This window comes from Rhineura floridana, chromosome 8 (genome assembly GCF_030035675.1).
Source record: "Rhineura floridana isolate rRhiFlo1 chromosome 8, rRhiFlo1.hap2, whole genome shotgun sequence".
NCBI lineage: Eukaryota > Metazoa > Chordata > Lepidosauria > Squamata > Rhineuridae > Rhineura > Rhineura floridana.
Genome location: NC_084487.1, coordinates 106,089,362 through 106,113,132, shown reverse-complemented (window position 1 = coordinate 106,113,132; position 23,771 = coordinate 106,089,362). Strand labels below are relative to the sequence as shown.

At 41.0% G+C, this 23,771-nt stretch overlaps 1 protein-coding gene across 4 annotated transcripts in view; it reads right to left on the bottom strand.

Moving 5' to 3' along the window:
• CELSR1 (cadherin EGF LAG seven-pass G-type receptor 1) overlaps window positions 1–23,771 on the bottom strand; it is a 248,708-nt gene that overhangs the window by 56,104 nt on the left and 168,833 nt on the right. For all 4 annotated transcript variants that reach the window (XM_061640286.1, XM_061640288.1, XM_061640289.1 and 1 more), the window contains 9 exons: window positions 16,758–16,915; window positions 15,424–15,587; window positions 14,074–14,199; window positions 4,522–4,688; window positions 3,868–4,053; window positions 3,255–3,368; window positions 2,581–2,755; window positions 867–1,008; window positions 125–245 (listed from right to left, as the gene is read on the bottom strand). In XM_061640286.1, coding sequence (XP_061496270.1) covers window positions 125–245; window positions 867–1,008; window positions 2,581–2,755; window positions 3,255–3,368; window positions 3,868–4,053; window positions 4,522–4,688; window positions 14,074–14,199; window positions 15,424–15,587; window positions 16,758–16,915 — 1,353 coding nt within the window. The remainder of the gene's footprint in view (window positions 1–124; window positions 246–866; window positions 1,009–2,580; window positions 2,756–3,254; window positions 3,369–3,867; window positions 4,054–4,521; window positions 4,689–14,073; window positions 14,200–15,423; window positions 15,588–16,757; window positions 16,916–23,771) is intronic.

Genomic DNA, 23,771 nt, shown 5'->3' with positions numbered 1-23,771 from the left:
AGGCTTGCAGAAATAATGATAGATACTGTAGTATCAACATTACTACTTTATTTTGAATTGTAGTTATTTGTTGTGCTTTAGTTTGAACTTTGGTACCACAAAAATTGAACAATCCTTTCCTTACCTTACACTGACATTCTCCATTAGTCTTATTGCAGTCAGGATCAAATCCCTTATTAATGTCACAATTACAGGGCCCGCAAATGGGATTTCCCCACCAACCTCTAGGACAAGGCAAATCAATTCTACAAAGAACAGGAAAAATATTTTTAAAGTTCAGTTCTGGGATTTTGAAAAAAATGTTTATTATTTTCCTACACTGAAATCACTGACTCATAGCTTCCCCAGTTATGGAAACAAGGATTGGGGTGAGGGAGAAAGGCTGTGGAAAAAAAATCAGAACTACTCAGACAATCCTGTCTTCCTCTTTTAGATTTTTTTCCTTTTTAGAGGGACATATTGACTGTGTATAAATGAGGGTTATTCATCTAGATTTATCAAAGATAAGTGGCACTTATACATGTTATTACACATGGGGTAGAATTTGTGTTACACATACACACCATTTGCCCATTTTTCTACATGATAAAAAAGAATTAAAAAAGAAAAGTTAGTTTTGGGCTATATGGACCATTGGTTTGAGTATAAGGGAGTTTCTTCTTATTTTCCTATACCAATGAAGGGGGTGGGCAGAGCTTGGAAAAGTTACTTTTTTGAACTACAACTCCCATCAGCCCCAGCCAGCATGGTGCTGGCTGGGGCTGATGGGAGATGTAGTTCAAAAAAGTAACTTTACCAAGCTCTGGGGGTGGGGTGGGGCTGCGGGAAGGGACCCAGGAAAGGCATAGCCTGCATCACTTGCTTACTTGCTCTCACAGTACTGTCCATAATAGCTTTGCCCACATTCACAGGTGTATCCATGAGAAGAGCTGGGCTTATGGACACAAGCAGAGACATGTTCACATGGGTTCAGGCTACACACATCAACACACTCTGTCCCAAAGTATCCTGAGGAGACAAGATTATAGACATATAGTGATAACTATATAATTTGTGATTTGTACATCTCAGGAAAGCAATCTATTTTAACCTTATACACTAATAACACCTCTTTGGTTATCAGTAAATTTTCCTCCTCCCACAAGACACTGTCTAGAAAAGTTACAGTTAACCATACTAAAAGGTTTTACTTTTCAATTTCAATTTGGGAGCTAATAAAACTGGTTGGTGTTTTTTTTTGCTTAAGGCACTAATTAAAAATCTATTTCTTTCCTTTTGCATTTTAAGGAGGTGATTGAAAACTATGACCAGTGAAATACACCCCCCCACACACAAAAACTGAATAACCAGTTCAAAGGCTGTAATCTTATGCACAGCTATTTCAGAGTAAATACCCAGACTACATTAATTGCACTTAGCTCCCATTGAAATTAATGGGAACTAAGTAAGCCATGGCTAACGTTTTCCACTGATTTCAGTGGGACCTAAATCCAACTTAGGCTGCAACCCAAACCCCTGTTCCATTGGGTGGTGGGTGGGAACAGGTTGATTGGGTAGAAGTGTTCCACCACTGAGACCTACCGGTCCTTGCAAAGTTTCTCACTCTGCCAAGTACTGCTTGTGGGATCCCTACTGGTGGTGGCCTACAGAAACTCTGAAAATGGGGCATTTTGGGTTGAGAAGAGACTAAGCAGGTTGAGCCAGACTGAATAACAAGGATGCAGATACAGCAGTGGCTCTGCCGTTCCATCACACCCTACCACTGTCCCAGAGGGTAAAACAGGGAGCTCTGCACTGACTGAGTGACACTGGCATTCCTTTGGAGAAAGAGGCCAGCAGGGCTAGGCAGAGGAGCACCCAGTGCAAAGAGGGTTTGGATTATAGTCTTATTCTGAAGTAAGCACATGTTAGCCCAGTGTTACTCTGTGGGTGGAGGACAAAGGAGCACTCTGTTCCATCTGTTCACTCCCACCCCAGTCCAGAACAAACAGGGCATGAATTTCATTCTTAGTTCTGAAGTCAATACACATTGATTCAGGTTCAAAGTGTCAGTTAAGTAGTTTGAATTTCAAAGCAAAAACCCAGTTTGAAAGAATCTGAAACCCTTTGGTAATAGAAACAAATACAAATTCTGTTTTGTGTTTCAATCATGTATTTAATTCTGTGATTATTTTCAAGCCCATGTAAATCTTTCATTCTTCTCCCTAAAATTTAGTTACGCAGCAAGAAGAAACTTCAAAATTCCACAAACTGAAAGACAAGAAAATTTAAGGGAATTAAATTTAATTAAAAATATATAAAAAAAACTATTTCAAAAAATAATTTTGCAGAAGAATTTGCCTTTCCTGTAAGCTTCTCTTTCCAAGAAAAGGCATTCAAAGTGAGGTCATGGGGATAATGCATAGCAACAGGGTACTATTCACAAAAATGATGGACGCTTGTTGTTCTTGATTTTTATGTGATTATGGGCAGGAATTTCTGCAACTGTTGCCAAGTTCTGTAAGAACTTTCATAACCATAGAATTCTATAATCCCTCAGGCCCTCATTATTGTGAATAGCTTGCTTGAAGCCATTATTACCTGGATCACAGACACATGTATAGCTGTCCCAGTCATCACTACAATAGCTGTGCTGGGGACAAGGGTTTGAATCACATGGATTGTCCACTTCACAGCCTTCCTTGACATTAATCTTGATTGCCTGCTTCATGTTCAAAGCAGCTACATTTGTAGACGTCTCTCCCATTCTCACTCCCTGAAAAAGGAGGGAAGGAGTATAAACAATGGTAACATCAAACAATGGTAACATCAAACAGTGGTAACATCAAACCAGCTTTAACACGTAGTGATAATACTGCAGAATAGTATATCTCATCCCCCCCTTAAAAAATCAGCCTTGGGAAGCTAATGGTCTGAAAGCCAAACTTCTTATGAGCTAGTGGTAAAAGTCCCCAAGCAATCAAAACAAAACAAAACAAACAAAAAATTGGATACAATCCTGACACAGTACATCAAATCAAAGGGATTTGGGCACACAGTTATGTGCTTAACATCTCATTAATTTAAATGTGGGTATGCCCACTGCCCATTGCTAGAATTACTAGTCAGTATTTCAAAAACAATTTAAAAGAAATGCAGAAAACAAACTAATACCACTGCTTTTGTGCCCTCTGCCCTAAATCAGCCCGTTCTCAGAAGAGACAAGAATGCTTCTTGTGGATAACATCCCACGGTTACTTAATTTCAGTTTTCACCTGGAGACAGCCATAGAAGCCCTGCTGCACAGAGACTTGATCTCCAGAGACACCTCCCACAATAATGTTTTTCATTTTTAATCCAGGCAACTGATTTCCAATCTGTACTGTACCCTGAAAAGAAGAACAGATTAAAGGAGATTGCCACTTTTTAAATACATCCTTTGTTACAATATTTCACTGATTAGAAAAAACACAATCAAGAATAAACCTAAAAAGGTAATGGAAGTTATTCATGTTCTGCGCCTTTTCTCTGCAATTCAATCCAACTACAGGACAGACAGATTCTCTCTCTCTCTCTCTCTGTCTCTGAATGATTACTTCTGTAGTCACGGAGGGATGGAAATCAAGTGGAGCTAAGATTTCCTATGGGATCTGACGTGTAATGTGTAGGCTTTTAAAAAGTTGTGAGTTCTAGCTTATCAGACCTACAAAAACCATGTCATTCATCATGCACTGTTAGAAAAAAACCAGATTCCTGAATCCATCCTAGAAGTAAGCCAGAAATAACTTGGCCTTGGTACAGTTCATAGTTTTGCTGCCATGTAGTGTTGCTCACAGTTGCTCATTCTGGTCTCATTTTTATGCTGAAAGATTATGGATGTCACCTCACCTGATACATCCCATAGTCCAAGGACACAACAGCCAGATACTTGATATCTTTGCCATCTTTCGCACTCTTCAGCTCTATTAGCAAGTGATGCCACTCACCATCACTGATTCGGGACTGAGTCATCCACAAACTAGCCACCTGATTCAGTCCATCATAGACTTCAAATACCACATATTTGTTCAGTATCTGTTGAAAACATAACTTTGGTTCATTGCTGAAAAAAATGAGTTATATTTCAATCCCTTGTCACATACTAATAACTATACTTATATCCTGTATAATTTGTACATACTCTTGGAATGTAAAACCTGCACAGAACCAAAAATGATACCTTCTGGACTATCCTACTATTTGTTCTTGAATATATACCGAAACCTATTTGTATCAATATCATGCTTCCATTTGAATTCATTCTGTTCTTTTCTATCAGAAACATTTTGTTGGCAAATTTATTGATTCAATTACCATTATTCTAACATGTATTTCTCCTGCCTTTTTGCCCTAGACTTATTTTTTTAAAAACTACTGTCTGGAGTAAACATACTAGGGAATAAGCTTCATTGGACACAGTTGGTGCTACTTCTGAGCAAACATGTATAGGATTGCGCTTTATGAATAAGCATACATATTTAGTACTGTGTTGAAACAATTTACCTGAATGTTGATCTTAGATGATACCCCTGCATTTGCTTGCATCAACATGCCATTAACCTTCCGCGTTCTAAACATGAGACCAATGTACCACGGCACAGAAATAGTGATATCGAGATCACTCCAGATGATGATGCTCTCCCCAGTGAAACGCTGAGGGAAAGGCATTACTGCAACATCGGATAAAGAGGAAACAAAACAAAAATGGCCTGTTTACCAAAAGCTTCAAAATAGAAAAAAACCCATAGAATTATTTTTCATGACATTCTCAGTTGCACTGGCATAAATCAAAGGCCACAAAAATAAATTCCTGTGAGCAGCATGGTACTCCTAAGTGTGGCAGTCTAAGAATGTGCTTAGGACATCTCACCCATATAAAATTGGATTTTGGGAGGCTTGTTAGTGGATTGCAGAAAATGCACAAAACCAGGCAGGGTTACAATATGCAACTAGGTTCTGACAACATTACTGAATCTCCAAAGAACCAGAAGCTACACTTTACAATGATACTAGATAGCCACAGAATGGCCTTCCCCTGTTGGCTTATTCCTTCCAAGAAATCAGTGGCTTATTATGGGGTTTTAATTATATGTGCCATGTTATACAACACTTTCTCCTGGTTGAGGAAGCGCACAGAAACAGAAACAGAAGATACAGCAGGCACTCTGGGCACTAAAGGCTTACTAGAGTATGGCCCTATATAGATTACAGCCCTTTCTGGTCAGGGACCATGATCTGTGTATCACCCATAAACTACTGATGCTATATACCTGTAAATGTTAAAAAGTAGCACTGGAAGTTTATACACCTGTTTGTTTTGAAGGTAATCCTCATAATGTGAAGTAAGTACCGATGACAAATCTCTCAGGCTTTTGCCAGTCTGAAGCAAAAAATCCTAGCTTGCCATGGAATAGATTTGTATACTGGATAACAGGCATGCTGGTCCCAGCTATAGGTGCAAAAATGCATTGTTTCTAATACTAAACCCTGTTAGAATTTTATGTTTAAGATTTTCAATAGCAGTATAGGCATTTCAAGCTCTAATATTTAGGCTGCAGTAGACATTCCGTGTAATTATTAAGACCTACCAGATACTTGATAAATGTCATTTTCATAGGCCCAGGTGAGCTGCAAAAAGAGGGGAGTTATAAAAGACCTAGTAGACCAAACCACATGGTTGGTGTGCCACGAACATCCAAGGGCTTATACATTTGACAGCCCTCTTATAAATTATAAATGTGCAAAGTTCTCCAAAGTGCTTGGCATTCAGCAGTTCCGACTTCAACATTTGGTTCACCGTTGTCATAAAGTGCTAAGAGTTCTCTTTTATTGACATTACTTATTTCCCTTTATGCATATTTTGTCCAACAGATGCTACGGGAAGTAAGTAATTTTTGGGGGGCCTCCTGACAATAAAAAGAATTTTAAAAAATTAATGAGAATTTTTGGCAGGAAAAGCTGTTACACTCTGCAGGAGTACAGAACTATGTGTCTGCTCCAAGTGAATTTATGGGAACAGACCACAAAAGGAGACGAATAACTTGCTACTTAACATGAGTTAAATAGATTCTGACTCAAATCATGATTAGATATTAACATGCCATTAAAAGATATGTTTGCGTTCATTAGTTTTACAAGAAGAAACCTATGGTTTAATGTTTTTTTTTAAAAAAATAACTCTAACAAAGCTCATGATCATTCTTCCTAAGCTTGAAAGAAAAGTGTGAAAAAGAATCAGTTTTCTAATGGCTGTACACAATATTTATGCTAGTAAGGACAGAACTATACACTGGTATTTCAAAAGAAATCCTGTCCTACACATTTCCAAGAATTTTAGTCAGTGCCAATATGTGTGGTGGAGTTGAAGCCACCTTCCTGACACTGGCCACTGCTGCTTACCTGGATGGAGCTGGGGCAGTGCATTGGCAAAGCTGTGTAGGAACATTGAACTGGCATTGGCAGCCTTGCGGGTGCACCAGCATGGGCCCAACCTTGCCACCGCCCTGCCCCTGGAGGGCAGCCCCACCACATCACACCACAGGTGCCGCTACTGAGTCTAGACTTATTTGGAGACCTTATCAGGACTTCCTCAGCAAATTAATAGTAGTGGCATACAAATTTCTTTGAAAGGCAGCTTGACATAATTGATCTTTTTTCTTGTAGGCAGGTGCCTTGCTATTTTTAAACATATATGCTACAGCACCTAGTGAGTTTGGCATTTAAGAAATGAGAACAACAGCACCAACAATAATCTCAATTTATTACCAGTCCTTCACTCTAAGATCCCAGAGAGTAACAACAATTTAAAATAAAACATTTAAAACAATTTGAAATAAATTACAATCACAAGGATAGAGTGGGTCCTAAAATATAGGGCGGTTTACAGCAATTAAAAACATTAAAAACAAATATACAAATTTTAAACACAAAAAACAATTTAAAAACACAATTTAAAAAGATTTAAAAACAATGTTAAAACACATGCTAAAATGCCTGGGAGAAGAGGAAAGTCTTGACCTGGCGCCAAAAAGATAACAGCAAAATATCTCTCTCTCAAGTGTCAAAGGTCAAGGTAAAGAGGTGCATCTTCAGCATATGACAAAAACTGTATAATGAAGGTGCCAGACACACCTCTGTGGGGAGAGAATTCCACAACTTAGGGGCTGCCACAGAGAATGTCTTCTCTTGGGCTGCCACCACCTTGAGCTTCTGAGAGTGGTGAAACCACCAAGAAGGCTCCCTCTGCTGGGTCTGTCGGGAAGGAGGCAATCTTATGAGTGTTGTTTTAATTCAGTGATCTTTTCCTGCAGCACCAGAGTGTTGGGTGTGTTATCTAGGAAACACTCTCACTTCAAGTGTGGCAATACTGAGGCCTAACAAGCTTAGACAGAGCTTCACATGAATTGAGAGTGCATGCTTTAGAATAGTAGTTTCCAAACTTTTGTTCCCCACTGACCACTTGAAAACTACTGAGGTTCTTAGCAGACTACTTAATTACTTTCCTGCCTGTTGTAGCAGTTGTAACGCGCAAGATGCTGTATGATTTTTAATTATACTTTATTCTTTCTTTTATTTCTTATATATTGTATTTTATTGTATTACAATTTGAATTCCATAGAATTCGGTCAAAAATCAATATGAATATTTAATGCGATGAATAGACCATCCCCTGTCTTTGACCACAAATCCACAGACATACCATGGACCCCCTGAATGAAGCTCATGAACCACTGATACCCCATGGCCTTTGGGAACCCCTGGTCTAGAACAAGGGTGGAGAACATGTTTCGGCCTGAGGGCCACATTCCCTTCTGGGGTGCCTACTGGAGGTTGCATTCCAGTGGTGGGCAGGGCCAAAAGCAAAAGTGGTGGGACAATGGATGTGACTCCTACCTTTTATCATTATGAATCCAAAATTAATTTACACAAAAGCCAGAGACAAACTCACTCACATACACACACAGTTTATCACAGTTTGCACGTTCCAGTCGGGCAAAAATACTTAAGGAGGACAGGGAGCAGGGCTAGTGAAGTATGTGGTCTTGAGAGATGAGATGGGCTAGGGAGAGTCCCAAGAGCCAGACTGTTGAGCCTCCGCTTCCCCACGAGGGCCAGGGAGGGGGGAGGCACAAGTTCCAAGTTTCCCAGCTGTCAGAGGGCGCAGAAGACCAAGGAATTGTTGAGTCTGAGCAAGACCTTGGGAGGGGAGGGGAGTGACTCTGGACCAGTTCCCACGGATGACGTGGCCTCGGAAGCGGAGAGCGCGCCGCCCCGACAGGTTGGAGGAGCCATTGGAAGATGTTCCAGAGGGGGCGGTGACTCCCCCTTTGCCAAGCGGTTCCCGGGATGCCTCGAGCGCGTCACTGCTCCCTGACCCCGGGCCGGTTGCTAAGAAGACGGTTCTTTTGGACGAGCCATTGGAGGCACACACCCTGTCACCCCGCTCTTGACGCCGCGAGAAGCGGACAGGACAGAGGCAGGACTTGCAGAGGAGCCAGAGATTACGATCTAAAACTTTCCCTACTTAAGATTGTCACGCTCTGGGTTAAGTTGCTGAGTCAACTTTCTTCACACGTTGCAGAGCATGTCTAGAGTGCAGTTAGGGATTTCTAGTGAGCTAGCTTAGAGGTTTCTATGAAGTGTACTGCTTTTGATGTATCCATTACTATAATAAAACAAGATTTGATTGCACCTGCGTCTCAGCCTCGTGAATCCCGCTCTGAACAGGACACAGAGGCCTGGAGAGCTATATTTGGCCCCTGGATCTGTGGTTCCCACTTCTGCTCCAGAATTCTCCACACTGTGTGAGGGATCCATGGACACTGCATAGGCATGGGATTCCTCAGCAAATGAGTCGGTAGAATGGGATCCCAAATGGCATACATTTTAAAGCTACTGGTCTACAAGATGGCATAAAAAAAGGCCACTGGATGGCAGACGTAACCTGTCATCAAGTAGGATAACTAATGAATCCCTTCAATTTGCCTCCTGCAAAGAACTGTATTTAAGAGCACTTAATGCATGGTCGTTACTTAATAGCACACTTTTACGACCTGTATGGGCACACAATTATTGATATGTGTGCAGTATTAATGACTATAAGCAGGGGTGAAAGGGGTAAGTTTAAAGGGGGCAAACTGCCCCAGGCCTCAACAAAGCTGAGGATCCTCACCATGTTTTATGTTATGTTATGTTTGTTTACACCCTGCCTTTCGGCCAAACAGCCCTCAAGGTGGCTTACAGAAAAAGTAAACACAAATATAACAATATATCAACAAGGCAATACATCAATAAAGCAATACATCAACATACCAGTTCAACCATCTGATATAGATAAAGAAACAATTGTGACCTGCGCTCAGTTGTTCAGTGGAAAATATCTAACAGACCCAGAGTACAGAGTATTGTGTGAAGAATATTAGGTTTGTGATAAAAGTAAAAAGGGCTCAGGACTATGTGATAACCATGGAAAAAGTGCACAATGCTTGCCTTGCACCAAATTCTTGATAAAGCTTGGAAAATATATTTCCACAAATATGTTTCCACAAACTGTGTTTAAGTATGATCCCAGTCTATGTCTCGTGTTGGAATTGCTTTTTAAGATGTTTTTAAAACTGTTTTTTAAAAGATGTTTTAAAGATCTTTTGTTTTAATATGTTATAAAGTCTTTTGTTTTTAAGATGCTTTAATGTGCTTTTAATGTTTTTGTTTTCTGTCCTTGGCTCCTTCTCGGAAGAAGGGCAGGACATAAATTTAATAATAAATGAATATTAGATGATTCATTAGTTATTGTAATAATAGAATATTGAATTATCTGAATGTTTGATAATTTCTGTTCTTAATTTTAGTAACTGTAAATAATATTTATGGATATTATGATTGATTGTAATTTCTGAAATTGTAAAACATGTTTTTTGAACTCCAGAAAAGTAGGTTAGATAAACTAAATACATTTATTACTATCCATGAATGCTAATTCACTAAACAAACAAACGGTTTCCCTATCTAGTGAATCCATAGTCAGTAGATGGCTGTTAATGAATTTATGTAATACATTACTATGCCAATATTCTATGTTCTTAAATAAACTATATTAGCTGCTGACAGCATTGCCGGGGGGGGCTGCAAAAGGAGGATCCAAAGGGTATGTGTTGCCCTAGGTTCTGGAGGGGTGTAGTTGTGCAGGGTCTTGTGGGGACTTGGGCCCTTTACTTTTTTGGCAGCAGGGTCCCAGTAGGGTCTCTATGTTTCCAGCATCCCACACGCCAATCAGCATGAAAGAGGTGTATATTAGCCACTGAGAAGAGTCTTCTAACGTGCTTCCTTGTCCTTTCCTGCTGATTAGAACCAATCAGAGTGAAAGGTGGTGAGTCAGCCACTGCGAAGACTCTTCTCAGTGCTAACACTCTCCTCTTTCATGCTTATTGGTTCCTAGGCATTAACAAGGATCTCATTCTCAACTGCGGGGAAGGGGCATGGCTGTGATTAACATGAAGAGACCCTGTACTTCTGAATTTGCCACTACACTACTGCCTCTCTGAGGCCCTGATTATGAATACAGAAGAAAAGACTGAACACTACTGACAATAAATTAATCCAGAGTAAGATAGCATGATATTGTGCACACACCATAATATTCCCTCTTTCAGTATGATTCCCATGTCAGTTGAACTAGTATTAGATTTTGGTTCAAATATTATCTATAGAAGTAAAAGGGAACAGGTCGACTTAAATTGGAGTGCGCTTGCACAATTTGATTTGAGGGTGTGAGGGGACAGCAGTGATTGTGTTGTGCCTCCATGCAGTGGCGTAGCTAGGGGAGGCAGGGGGGGGTCCGCCCCGGGCGGCACTTTTTTTGGGGTGGCACTTTTCACATGCACCTCCCCACCTGTATGTACCGGGTGCGGAAGATACACCAAAACCCTCAGGGCGGCTCCTCCTCTTCGCCACCTCACCAGGTAGGAATGAGGCGGCCAGGTTCGGGGCGGCTGGGTCGGGCACTCCTTCCCCGGCTGAAGTGGGAGGAGAGCAGCCTCCCTTATAACCACGCGGTTTGGCTCTAAGCCCAACTTGGCCGGGCCAAGGCGAGGCACTCTCATTTTAAGTGCTTTCGCTTTCCTATCGGCAGGGCGGTTTTCAGGCAGATTTTTCCTTCAAGCCCGGGCATAGCCTTACTGTTTGCTTTCGGGCTTTGAAGTTGGCAGACGTGGCGGCTGCAATACCCCTTTGTGTGAAGGTTCACATCCATGCTACACATGTAAAGCACATTTAAACTACATGGCTTCCCCTAAGGAATCCTGGGAACTGTAGTTTTTTTAGGGTGCTGGGAATGGTAGCTCTGTGAAGGGTAAACTACAGTTTGCAGGATTCTCTGGTCTTCAGTTTGCTTCCTGCTTTGAGTGGGGGGGGAGAGTTGAGGGGCTGGGCAAAACTAGCCTACCTAATCTGTTCTAAAGTAGGTGGTAGCCTCCATTCAGACTGGCTCCCCACCCTTTTTTGGTGGGTGTATTCTGCATCATGCTGTTGACACAGTAATAGTAAGTTTGTGGTGGATTTATACTGGACTAGCCTCGCAATGTTCTACTTTATTAGTTGTTTTGTGATGCTTCCCCAGTGTGACCTCGTTATTGCCTTTTGGTGCAACAAAAGTAGGACCTCTCCCCAATGTTATGAACGCCCAACATTATGAATGTATCAAAGGTTACAGGATTTTAATGGGAAATTGTGGGATATGCACCAATGGAAAATAAAGCATTATGTCTGTCCTGAAACTTTTGTAGGTGCAAACGGTATTGAAAGTGAGGTTGCTTATAATTGCCCCTATGCCATCATGAGAACAAATCATCATGAATGCACAATAAAAAAAGGATACCTGGAGAGGCCTCATTGTTAAAATTTAGGTGGAATGTAAAAAAAAATCTGTTCACCCAGGTATTTGAGTCTTGAAAGATATTGTTCCTGACAACTTTAAAATTATTTAGCTGAGAGAATATTTGATTGTTTAAAAAAAAAATTAAAATATTTGCATCACTTTGTTTACAACCTTGAGCTTCTTTGGGATGAAGGGCAGGATAAAAATCATAACAATAATAACTCCTCCTCTGTAGGAATTATTAACTGCCGTTTGAGAGGTTACAATGCTTGGGGCTTTTTAGTTTAGGAAGAAAGGTGAATAAATTATACACAATGTGGAGAAAGCGGCTACTGTGAAGTTGTTGTTATTAATTAAATCTATATCCCACCCTTCCTCCCAGTAGGAGCCTGGGGTGGCAAACTAAAACACTATAAAACAAAATATATTAAAATATATTGAAACAAAATATATTTAAAAACAAGCTTTAAAAACATCTTAAAAAGCAATTCCAACACAGACTGGGATAAGGTCTCTTTTTAAAAGGCTTGTTGAAAGAGGAAGGTTTTTCTCCCTCTTTCGTAATACCACAACCTGGGGGCATACAATTAAGCTGGGGGAGATTCAAGACAGACAAAAGGAAGGATTTGTAAACACAGTGCACAGTTAAACTGTGGAATTGACTACCACAAGTCATGGTCACCAAGTTAGACTGCTTTAGAATCATGGAAAAGTAGAGTTAGAAGAGTCCTGTAAGGCCATTAAGTTTAACCCGCTGCTCAATGCAGGAATCCAAGTTAAAACATATCCTACAGGTCACTGCCCAACTGGCTCTTGAATGCCTCCAGTGTTGGAGAGCTCTGTGTCGAGTCTGTTCTGGGCTCATGCGAGGGACGGGTGAGGGGTGGCAAACTCAGGGACCGCCCCGGGCGGCAAAAGCTCTAGCTACCCCACTGCCTCCATGAGTCCTTGCTGGCAGTCCACCAGCGGTGAACAAGGGCAGGCTGGTGGTGGGTATGCATGGTGATGAAACAAGGCTACAAGGTATGCTACTTGCCAGAGTGTGCAGGGATAAATCAGAAATACTGAGAGGCAGGCATGGGCTTGATCTGGAATCAGAAAGGGGAAAGCAGAAGAAATAGGAGAGAAGGAAGACGAAAGGAACTGCTGGGGTGCATTCCATCAAGCTTACAGAGTGAACAGCTTAGGTGAACAGAGATAAAAAGGTGGTGTCCTCTAAAGGCATTTGATAGCTGAAAAATTCTTGGCAGCCTTGAAATTATTAGTTGTGGGGGTATGTGATTGTTTTACAATGCTTTAGATGTTTTTAAATGTTTTTATTTAATTTTAGTTGCATTTTAAAAATGTTTTTGTATTTGTCATCCTGGGCTCCTTTGGAAAGAAGTACAAGATATAAATTTAATAAATAAATAAACAAATAAATAAACAAAACAGCATCCAAAGACTGGTGAGAGGAGAAAAGGGATTTGAAAGGTGGAGCCCTCACACTTAGAGGAAATAACAAGGGAACAAGAAGTAGATGTTTTTAAATGAAATAACAGTTGGGAGTCAGGGTCTGGGACAAACAGTCTCACTGGCTAGCTTGTAGCAAGAGATTGGAGAAACGTAAGGAAAGCAGAAGCAGGAAGCAGGATAAAGGACAAGCCCAGGGGAGGAGTCCAATGATGAGAAAGGTGCCCGAGCTCTTTTAGCAACAAACCCACAGAATATACTCTCAAATAAGAGTATGTTGGTGCTCTGAGGATCCTCTGGGGCAGCCTTTCCCAACCAGTGTGCCTCCAGATGTTGTTGGACCACAACTCCCATCTTTCCTGACCATTGGCAATGCTGGCTGAGGCTGATGGGAGTTGTGGTCCAACAACATCTGGAGGCACACTGGTTGAAAAAGGCTGCTCTGGGGAGTGAGAGCTGGTGGATAAACATAGTGTAAATATAACAGAGGATTTAATTGCCATGTTTGGAATGGATTACTCAATTACAGCAAAAGGTAGACAACTTGGTCCAGGTTATTAGACATGCCATCCATGATAAAGCCTGTTTTTCAGGCATCAAGAGAGCTGCAAAAAAGGTGCATATATGCAGGCCAAAATAAAAGGTTAGTGGCCCAGAAGCTGCCCTATAACAATTCATATTCCATTATGGAATGTTTTACATGCTAAATGGAAAATAGATCATTTGCTTACCTTGCTCGCAGTTTTTCCCACCGTACCGCAGGGGACACTCACAAGTATAGGTATTCCATTTGTTCACACAGGTGCCTCCATTCTGACACCAGTTGGTGGTGCAATAATTCTTCTGAGCTAAACAGCCTGGGATTTCAAAAGAATTAGTAAACAACCTCAGGTTGTTTAGTATTTTGCCTAATATCCACCTGCATCCCCATACTAAAAACAAGCTGTGGATTATAGCACTGTTAACATTCTGAATAGCTGCAACTATACTTTTTCAGATAGTAATCCAGGGGACTGCTCAGTGAGTTCTGCAGATTTAGTGGGATTTCTGCATCCCTAACAGTAACATTGCTGGACCATTTCAAAACTCTAAAGGTTTTTTAAAAAGCAGTTACTTGTACAGAACAAGGAAATGTAGTAAGAAGCTCCGGTGCATATACAACTGTCCTTGCATATGCCAAAAAGCCTGTTTGGACTGTGACTCTTAGAGTTAAGGCACTCACAGATGCAATATTCCTGTTAGAGTACATTAAATATTTCACAGCAGGACATGACAACCAGCACTGTGAATGTCTCTTTAGTACTCTGGGTCTGCACAGGATATAGACACTTCATATCAGATTACTGAAACGGCATAGCAACAAATGTTGCAGCCTTTGAAACCCAGTTGCTGTCACCCCTTAGATCAGGGATGGGATACCTGTCACCCTTCAGGTGTAGTTAGATGCCAACTCCCATGAGTACCAGCCAGCATGGTTAATGGTTAGGGATGATAGGAGTTATCATCCAACAACATCTGGAAAGCCACAGGTTCATCATTGTCTTAGATCAGCGTTTCCCAACTTGTGGGCCACCAGATGTTGTTGGACCACAATTCCCATCTTTTCTGACCATTGGCAATGCTGGCTGAGGCTGATGGGAGTTGTGGTCCAACAACATCTGGTGGCCCACTAGTTGGGAAAGGCTGTCTTAGATGAAGAAGGTCTTTGAAATTATGTGGTCAATGTATCCACCACTGGCTTAGCCTGCCAACTATTACTACCACAGAAACTCATCTAATTTTGGTAGAGCTTGTATAGGGCTCCCATGCAAATGAATTGAACTGAAAATGAAAGGAATCTATTTTTAAAAAATCTTGGAGAAGTTCACACTCTATATGCTTAGATGCAGTAAGCAAATATGTAAAAAAATGCATAAGAATATAGGTTCAGTTTGCATACCAACAAATGTTTTATACATAGATCTTGCAGCCATTTCATTTTTTTATTTACCTAGGAAAATAATATTTTTAGTTTGTATAATTCTCAATGAAACAAAACTACTTTTTGCTCTGTTTTCCTCCCTGTGATGTGGGGCTCATACCTGCAAGAGTGCCATTGTTGGCTATAAAACTGGCCATGTCGATTGGCTTGCTGTCAATGGAGAGGTTCCTCATACAGCCAACAAACTGTCTGTTGTGCACAGGAAAATCTTCAGGCAGGTTTGGAACTCCTCCAAGAAGCAAAGGACCAGTTAGATCCAAAGACCTAAAGAAATCAGAAATCAGGGATAATTGCCTCTAATATTTAGCTTATGTGATTCTTGCAGCACTAGCCATATAGTAGAAGTAGCATAAAGGAGATTAACTCTCTACTATGCATTCAGTCATCAATATATATCAAAAGAAATAGCAATGAATGTAACTATGTTCTATCCTAAAATCCTCTGTTATAATTTGCATTTTTTTGCAAAGACTTTTGCCAATGAACATTTCCATCACAAATGATAAAAACTCTTTCTCTCTTGGGGTATTTCTAACAGTCGAAGTTACTATTTATCTTGCTTATAATTAAAAGAGTAAGATACCATTTAGGCAACATAGTAATTCACTCTAACATTGGTATTCAGAGAGATAATATGGCTAGTTATCCAGAGCACTCTCACAATTGTATAGGTATATTATCTCCAATGTTTTGGGCCCATTTCACCATATATTCCTTTACTTCCTCAAATGTGCAGTTATCGACTAACAAAAGTTTATAAATTGTCAAAAAGACGTCTTTATCATTTCTTATAATGACTTTCTGAAAGGTTATGATTCTTCAGTGTACATTTGCTGCCCTGGCTCCTACTTGGGAGGAAGGACAGGATATATATTTAATAAATAAATAAGTTTATCCTAAGAAAGGTATTTAAAGAAGATACAACCTGAAAATACTGCAACTAAGGTGGATTAAAGCCATTTACTTTACACTTCACGTCATTAAAACCACCTCAAGATTACCTATTTGTATATGTGCTTTTTAATTAATGGAGTATTTTAATTGGATCTAGTATATTTCTTCCTCCATTGTCTTCCCTTAGTCCTTACACTTTCCTTTTCCTCATACAGATTGTCATTGATTGTCTCAATTCATTGAGATTGTCTGGACCAATGGAGGGATAGCTCAGTGGAAATAAGCATCTAAAATTATTATACTCTCCAATTCCAAATTAGCAAGTTATTTAGAAGAAAATCCCCAGTCAGTTCAACGTGTTTAGCGTTAACCCACAAACATAAACTCTTTAACAGTCACATTTTAAAGTGCATTGAAATGACAGTGACCTATGTTAAGCACAACGAAGACAGCAGGGGTGGGCCTCTCAGGGTAGGAGGTTCATATCATTGCTGAGCTCCTTGTACAGACTTTTTTTCTTTTTAAAAAAATGTGCCTCACTTTTTTGAGCCAGTCTGTGTTCCCTGAGCAGCGCATGAGTAGTTTCCAATGAGACTTCCAAAACGCACAGCCACTGCAGTATCACAGTCATCCACTGTTACGACTGCCACCTTCTCTCCTGAAGGTCCATGAGGAATGCCTAATCTTCCTATGTTGGGCTTCCAAATCAAACAAATAATAGTAACAATAATGTTAATAATAAAAATAAAAACCCTCAGCAAACCCATAAATATTTCATGCAGACAATATATTAATAACACATTTTCCGGAATACTTCCAAGAATGATAAAATCAACCTGCATAAGCAATTGGATACTTTTTCCAAAATAACTCTGCCAAGTCAAAAACAACCTTTAAGCCACTTAAAACCAACATGGATTTTTTTTTCTAATGAACATAATTCACAGCAAACTCCTAGTCAATGACCTAAAATTGTGTTTGGGAAAAGAGGCGGAGGATTGCCAAATAAACTCTTAATTATTGTTTTCTTGATTGTGGGCAGCATCCCAAACCAAAAAGCACAACTGGGTCTACAAACAAGTCATCGCTTGAGCTCTCCAAGGTTGTTATAAAACTGCTGAAGTCAGCACTACTGAGAAGTCAACTGGCGGCAAGGAGGGGCAGTTCAACAGAAAGAAAGTATCACCTCAGTGACCAGCTCTCCCATCCCAACACTGCTTAGTTGGGAGAAAAAGGTCAATGGGGCTCTAGGAAATAATAGGAACTGCAGAAAATATATTATTGCACCTTTATCAGAAATTATCAATTCCCTGTTAATAACAGGGAATCCTACACCTGGCCAACTTCCAGATCAGCAGAATATCTGGTGGTAGAACTGGGGAGAAGCGGACAGGTACAGGGTCCTGGGAAAGTATTCTGGATAAAAGTGCCAAAATATTTCACCCACATTTATCACAGAGATAATAATGTTAGAAAAGCCCTATGACAGTTCTAGCAAAACAGGGAGTTCACTCTCATTGCTTAGAATGCAAGAGAATCTTAAGTCTTCTAACACTGCAATCATATCCACATGTATCCAGAAGTAAGTTCCAATATATTAAGTGGGATATAGCACGTGTGTCAGAAATGCAGACTAAATATTGTTCATAATCTATCATGTAAATTCCTGCCTTAGTCTGCATACAAAGTAATAAATAACTATTCTCATATTCTTGGTATCTAATGTATTTAATCTAATTTTAATCCTGATAATCAGTAAACATATTCCACATATATGCCGTATATGATTTTGACAAAAGACTTAACTATCATATTTAGGTGTAAGGCACATGAACAGAGTTTCCATCACATTAAACTAAAACTGTACTTTTCAGAAATTTCTGAAAAGCTGTTTCCTGGTATTAGACCATCCCAGTGGGCCATGTTTTCCATTTCCTCCTAGCTGTGTTTACTGTGACCACATCATTTGGCAGCTGCTTCACATAAAGGGTTTGACATCTATCAGCTGATATTAAGGCCTGGTTCTCACAAACAGGAGATGAGGAGATAAATCTGTGACTGTGCAGTAGCAATTCATACTGCAGATGAGGGCCTCAAATGCTGGAATTTTCCTCCACACACAGAAAAACTGCTCACAGAAACTAGATGTCTGAGAGAAAATAATAATTCTCACTGAAATCTGTGTGCAGTGCTGGATATTAGATGGGGGGTATGACAGACCATTCAATCATGTGAGCCTCATGAGCTGTCTGAAGTGGTATAGGCAAGAAACAGGTTTACATCCTTATCTGCAGTTTATGACAACATTTTTCAGATTCCATGAACGGGATATTTAGTAATACGTACAACTACATCTCTAAAAATGTGAGGAAACTGATGTTTCACCTTAACATTTTTAAACAAATGCCAAACTAGCATCAAGTTCTACCTGATATTTAAAACATTTCTTTTGTCACAAGCATTGGGATTTACACATAAAGTTATGTCTTCGATGCTATTAATCCTAATGCACAGTTTTCAGTTTAGGAACACTTCAGAATAATCAATATGAGGGTGTCTTTTCAGTGAAAGATCTGGAACTCAATCCTGATAAGACAGAGGTGCTGTGCGTGGATGGTTCCCTAGTACAGGAGGTTGGGATTCAAGCTGTTTTGGATGGGGTTACCCTCTGACAGATTAGGTTCATGGTTTGGGAGTATTCCTTGATTTTGCAACGTCACTTGAGCTGCAGATGTCCCCAATAGCAATGGGAGCTCTCTACCAACTTAAGCTGTAATGGAAGGCAGCTGCTATCTTTCCTGGAAATAGACAGTCTGACAACAGTGATCCATGCTCTGGCAGTAACCTGTTTAAACTGCTGTAATGTGTTGTACACCGTGTGGCCCTTGAAGGCAATTTGAAAACTGAAACTGGTTCAAAATACAGAATCCAGGATTTTGACTGAGACAGCTCACTAGAAACATATTTCACTAATTTTGAGAGATTTACACAAGTTACCAGTTCGCTTCCGAGCTCAATTCAAAGTGCTTGTTTCAAACTTTTAAGCCCTTTCACAGCTTCAGACTCGGGTTCCTTAAGGACTGCTATATTCCATATTAACCTGCCTCAACATTGATTTCTCCCACTGAGGCCAGTGCCAACACTGCTGCTGCTCACCCACCCATGTTTGTACATCTAGCCCAGTGTCCCTCCCACTGGGCTCACCGGTTCTTATTGCTATGCTATATCTCTTGCTGTTTTCTGGCTCTTACTTGCCTTCTTTAGAGGACTGGAATGCCATATTTCTTCTGGCCGACCTTACCCCCAGAGTAGCAGCACAAAAACCTATGAAGTGTTGCTTTTGGTAGCTACCTATGGTAGATCCAACCCTGATTCAAACTGACAGCATATTACTTCTTATTTGGCTGACCCAACCTGGGAGACACTGCAGAATAAGAGAATTATGTTCCTATTGGGTATCCTACAATAGGCTTCTCCAGCACATTTCTTCTCATTTGTGCACTAATTTATAGAACCATTGGTCTGTCCCTGTGCTTACTAATTAATACCCTGAAAGTGAGTTCTCACACGCACTTGGCTACATATTCCTGAGTGGAGGGTTTGATCATCTCACTGCCCCACCCACATGCTACAGAGAATTACATGAGCTAAAAGCTTCCTGGACCTAAAGAGAAGAGAGGATGACCATCACTCCCTCTTCAGCCTCAATGTTCAGCTGAATCACAGGATTTGTCTTGGCTCTTCCGGCTGCACTTGTCAAGCACAAGTGCAGACACATAACAAACAGCACTGTAGCAATCCTTCCTTGTTAGGTAGACCAGCCACATTTCTAGGTGGGACTTTTTTATGCATTGGGGGGGGGGAGACGCATAGCTCCCAGCCAATCCCCACCACTTCTCACTGGTGGAGATGATGTGAGAACCTGGGGAAGGGGATGGCAGTGTCCCTCCCCCTCACTCCTCCTCCATGCAGAGCGTGCCAATTTACACAATGGGTTACATAAGGGTCAAGTTAATAAAAAATTTGAGTATGAACACCAGGAATGAAATGACCGGCATATTTTTGTTTCATAAGAAAAAAGGATGTTAAGGATACAATGAATAAGGGGATACCAAAAGATGTAAAGCAAGCAGAATAGTTTATGCTATAACTAAGAAGTTAAAAACTAGTGTGGAGCTTGTTTTCTCAAAAATTCAGTTTTAACCTCGTATCACCACAACACCAATACAAAACCAGCACATTATAATGCAACCATAGTCAAGCAGTTAGGAAGAGTGGTGCTAAGAACAATATGCATAACTTTCTCATTGAAGTCAGTGAGATGGAGTCCTTAACTTTATAAAATATTTACTGAATAATAGACTTCCTTTTGTAAACTTATAAATATGCTTGATAAACATGCACGAAAGCTTTCTGAATGGCAAGTTCATGATAGACCTTTTCAGACAGAGAAAGAGAAAATGCATAGCACTTAGAAGAGTTGCAGCTTTTACTTTTTCCTAGAATTAAAATAATGTACATTTTTAAAATCAAAATTAAGGTTAGCTGCCGTTTCTTTTTCCAAATGCAAGAAAAATCAAATTTGTTAAATGCTTTTGAGTAATTGAATTCTGAAAAGGCCTCATTTTGAGCTGCACACAAGGGGAAAAACAGAATTTTGGCCTGAATTATCAGGGCCGGCGCCAGACATGCCGGGGCCCTTGGGCACCAGCTTGCCCTGGGCCCTGGCATGCATGTGCGTGCCCAGGGCCAGCCCCAGACACACTGAAGCCCTTGAGCAAAAGCGTGCCCCAGGCCCCAGCACTCCCCTTCCACGATTCGCACACGTCGAGAGCTTCGGGACTCCGCCATTCCCTTGCTTAACTTACCTTGTTCTGCAGTTGTGCACACAGCGGTGCCCTTAAGAAAGATGATGGTTGAGGTTTCCCTAAGGAGCTGAAGCCTCTGCCGCCATCTTGGTTCATGGCAGGGATGCGAGCGTGCAGCACGCATGCGTGCCATCAGCCAAGATGGCAGCAGAGGCTTCAGCCCCTTAGGAAAACCTCAGCCGCCATCTTTCTTAAGGGCACCATTGCAAGAAACTGCAGAAAAAGGTAAGTTAAGCAACTGCAGAAAAAGGTAAGTTAAGCAAGGGAATGTCGGAGCCCCGAAGCTCTCGCCGTGTGATCTGCGGCAGCAACCCTGCCGCAAATCGCGGAAGGGGAGCAGAGAGGCCCCTCAGGGGCTCCTGTAGCCTCAGGGGCCCTCGGGCCAGTGCCCCACCTGGCTGCCCCTTGGAACTGGCCCTGTGAATTATACACCCTAGGTGGCCAGCCAGCCAGCTAACTGTAGTATGCACAGCAGTGTTTCTATTCCTCTAGGGCTGTTTTCATCCTTTACCAAGTACTCATGAAAAAGAAAAAAAATACCCACTACGATTTTGAGTACAGTGAGTGCTTTAAAAAAATAAAGGGCAACTTAGGATAGATGGTTCTTTCACATCACTTTAAAGTTATCTCTTTATTTCACCCTTTAGCAATAAGCAACCAATCCTGCAGTATTCATCATAATAACTGCAGAATAAATCAACCCTTACTTTTTAATGCAGGCAAACAAACATGTTTCTTTATTGCTGCCTGGGTAGAGAACACAACTGAAACTGAGAAGCAGAGCAAAGGAAAGTTCAAGGAATGGAGTCTAACTCTAGCCCATAATTCAAAGTTTTAATATTTAACTCTTCAAGGGTCATGTTACTATACCGGCTTTTTTTTTTTTTAGGATCGTTTAAGTAATTATAGAGGGATTGTGATCATGAAAAATCCACCCTCAGTCAGGAAAAATCTTGAGTGAGCAGGCTTTTGGGGGGGCTCTTCCAAATGAGGCTTTTGTTGTACATTTGCCCTGCCCGATTCACTGAATTTTTCAAAGGGTCCTATTCTTAAATTGCTCCTGTTCTTAAAACAAGCTGTCATTCTTTAAATGGAGATTGTCATTGTCTATCATGTCACAAATTAAAAAGACAATTTCCCCAAAACCTCCTGGGAGTGAGTGGACAAGGAACAGCTCTAGGGGTGGTGATGCCCCAATTTGCCCCCCCCCAAGCTACAGCGCTGGTAACAAGCCTATTCTTCCTTTCTGCAGCTCTGAGCTGGAAGATGGAAGTGGAATTGTTTTGGCTTGCTGTGCCCCCTTCCAGCTTGAGATGGCTGGAGATGGGAGGCAGAAGTTCCAGCTTTGGAGGAAGCCTTGGTCCCATCTTGCTTGCCAGTGTATGGCTCCCCTGTCACCCATCAGGTAGAGGCAGAGCGAACTACTGCTCCCCCGTCCAGCTCTGACCTGTTGGGGATGAGAGCTTGTTTTCCACCCCCAGCCTCACCCTCAGCACTATGTACAGAGCAGGACAGAAGAGCAGGACATTTTCCTCTGGATAGATGTTGCATTTCAGAGATGTTTTTTGGTTAGCCAGGAAAATAATGTTGACAGCTACCTGAGTGCAAAATATATGGATACTCTATCTGGTGAATGAATAGCTAAATTGTCACTTTTCCTTTTTTTAAAATAAATGGAGGTAGCAACTAGGAATGGATCATCTCCCCTTGGTTCCATGTATTTTAAAGTGGGAAACCAAACATCTATAAGAAGTTATCCTTAACTTTGAAGTGAGAGCGGTTTTAGTGAAAGGAACTTATATAGTTGCATGACATGGCCAGCAGCGGAAGTGAGGTACATCAACTGTATAATTTTACACTCACCCCCATTTCCAAGAGCCTGGATCTGATGGCTTTCAAATTCTTTTGCAAAAATGTGTGCACTCTACCAGGCTTATCCTATTAAGCCCCATGCTACCTGAAAGCCACCTTTCATTAGCTGGAAATTATGCAGTCCCTTTGCATTCCCTAGTAAACGTTCAGTTTTGTACAGCTGAATTTACCAGCATGACTACTATTATTGTTAATGGAAGCTATTTAACAAAGTCTGTGCTTGTGGCCCTGAAAATGTGCTTCTTGCTGCTTTCCTGCATACTGTTCCTATGAAAATAGATTGTGATTCTGTCTTCAAAGACCACATACTGCTGATGTAAAAGGAGAAAGAGGTGGGTAGGAATAACAAAAGGTTTAATTACTAATAATTGCCTTGAGATGGCTCGTTTTCATTTTTTATTTATTTCGTCCCATAACTTACAGCCACAGTAGCCAGCTGGCAGCCTGTGGACAGCATCTGGAGGAAGCAGACAAGGCTGTCTATAGTTTCTGTGAGTCCAGAGGTGCTTCAGCTGCTGTTGCTGCTGCTCTGCTAACCCCACTCTCCACTCCTCTCCATATCCAGTGGCTCATTTGTGTGCTCAATAATGCTCTCCTTCTATGGACGGTCTGCCTTCAAGTCGATCCGACTTATGGCGACCCTATGAATAGGGTTTTCATGGTAAGTGGTATTCAGAGGGGGTTTACCATTGTCTTTCTCTGAGGCTGAGAGGCAGTGACTGGCCCAAGGTCACCCAGTGAGCTTCATGGCTGTGTGGGGATTCAAACCCTGGTCTCCCAGGTCGTAGTCCAACCATATCTGAATACACATTAT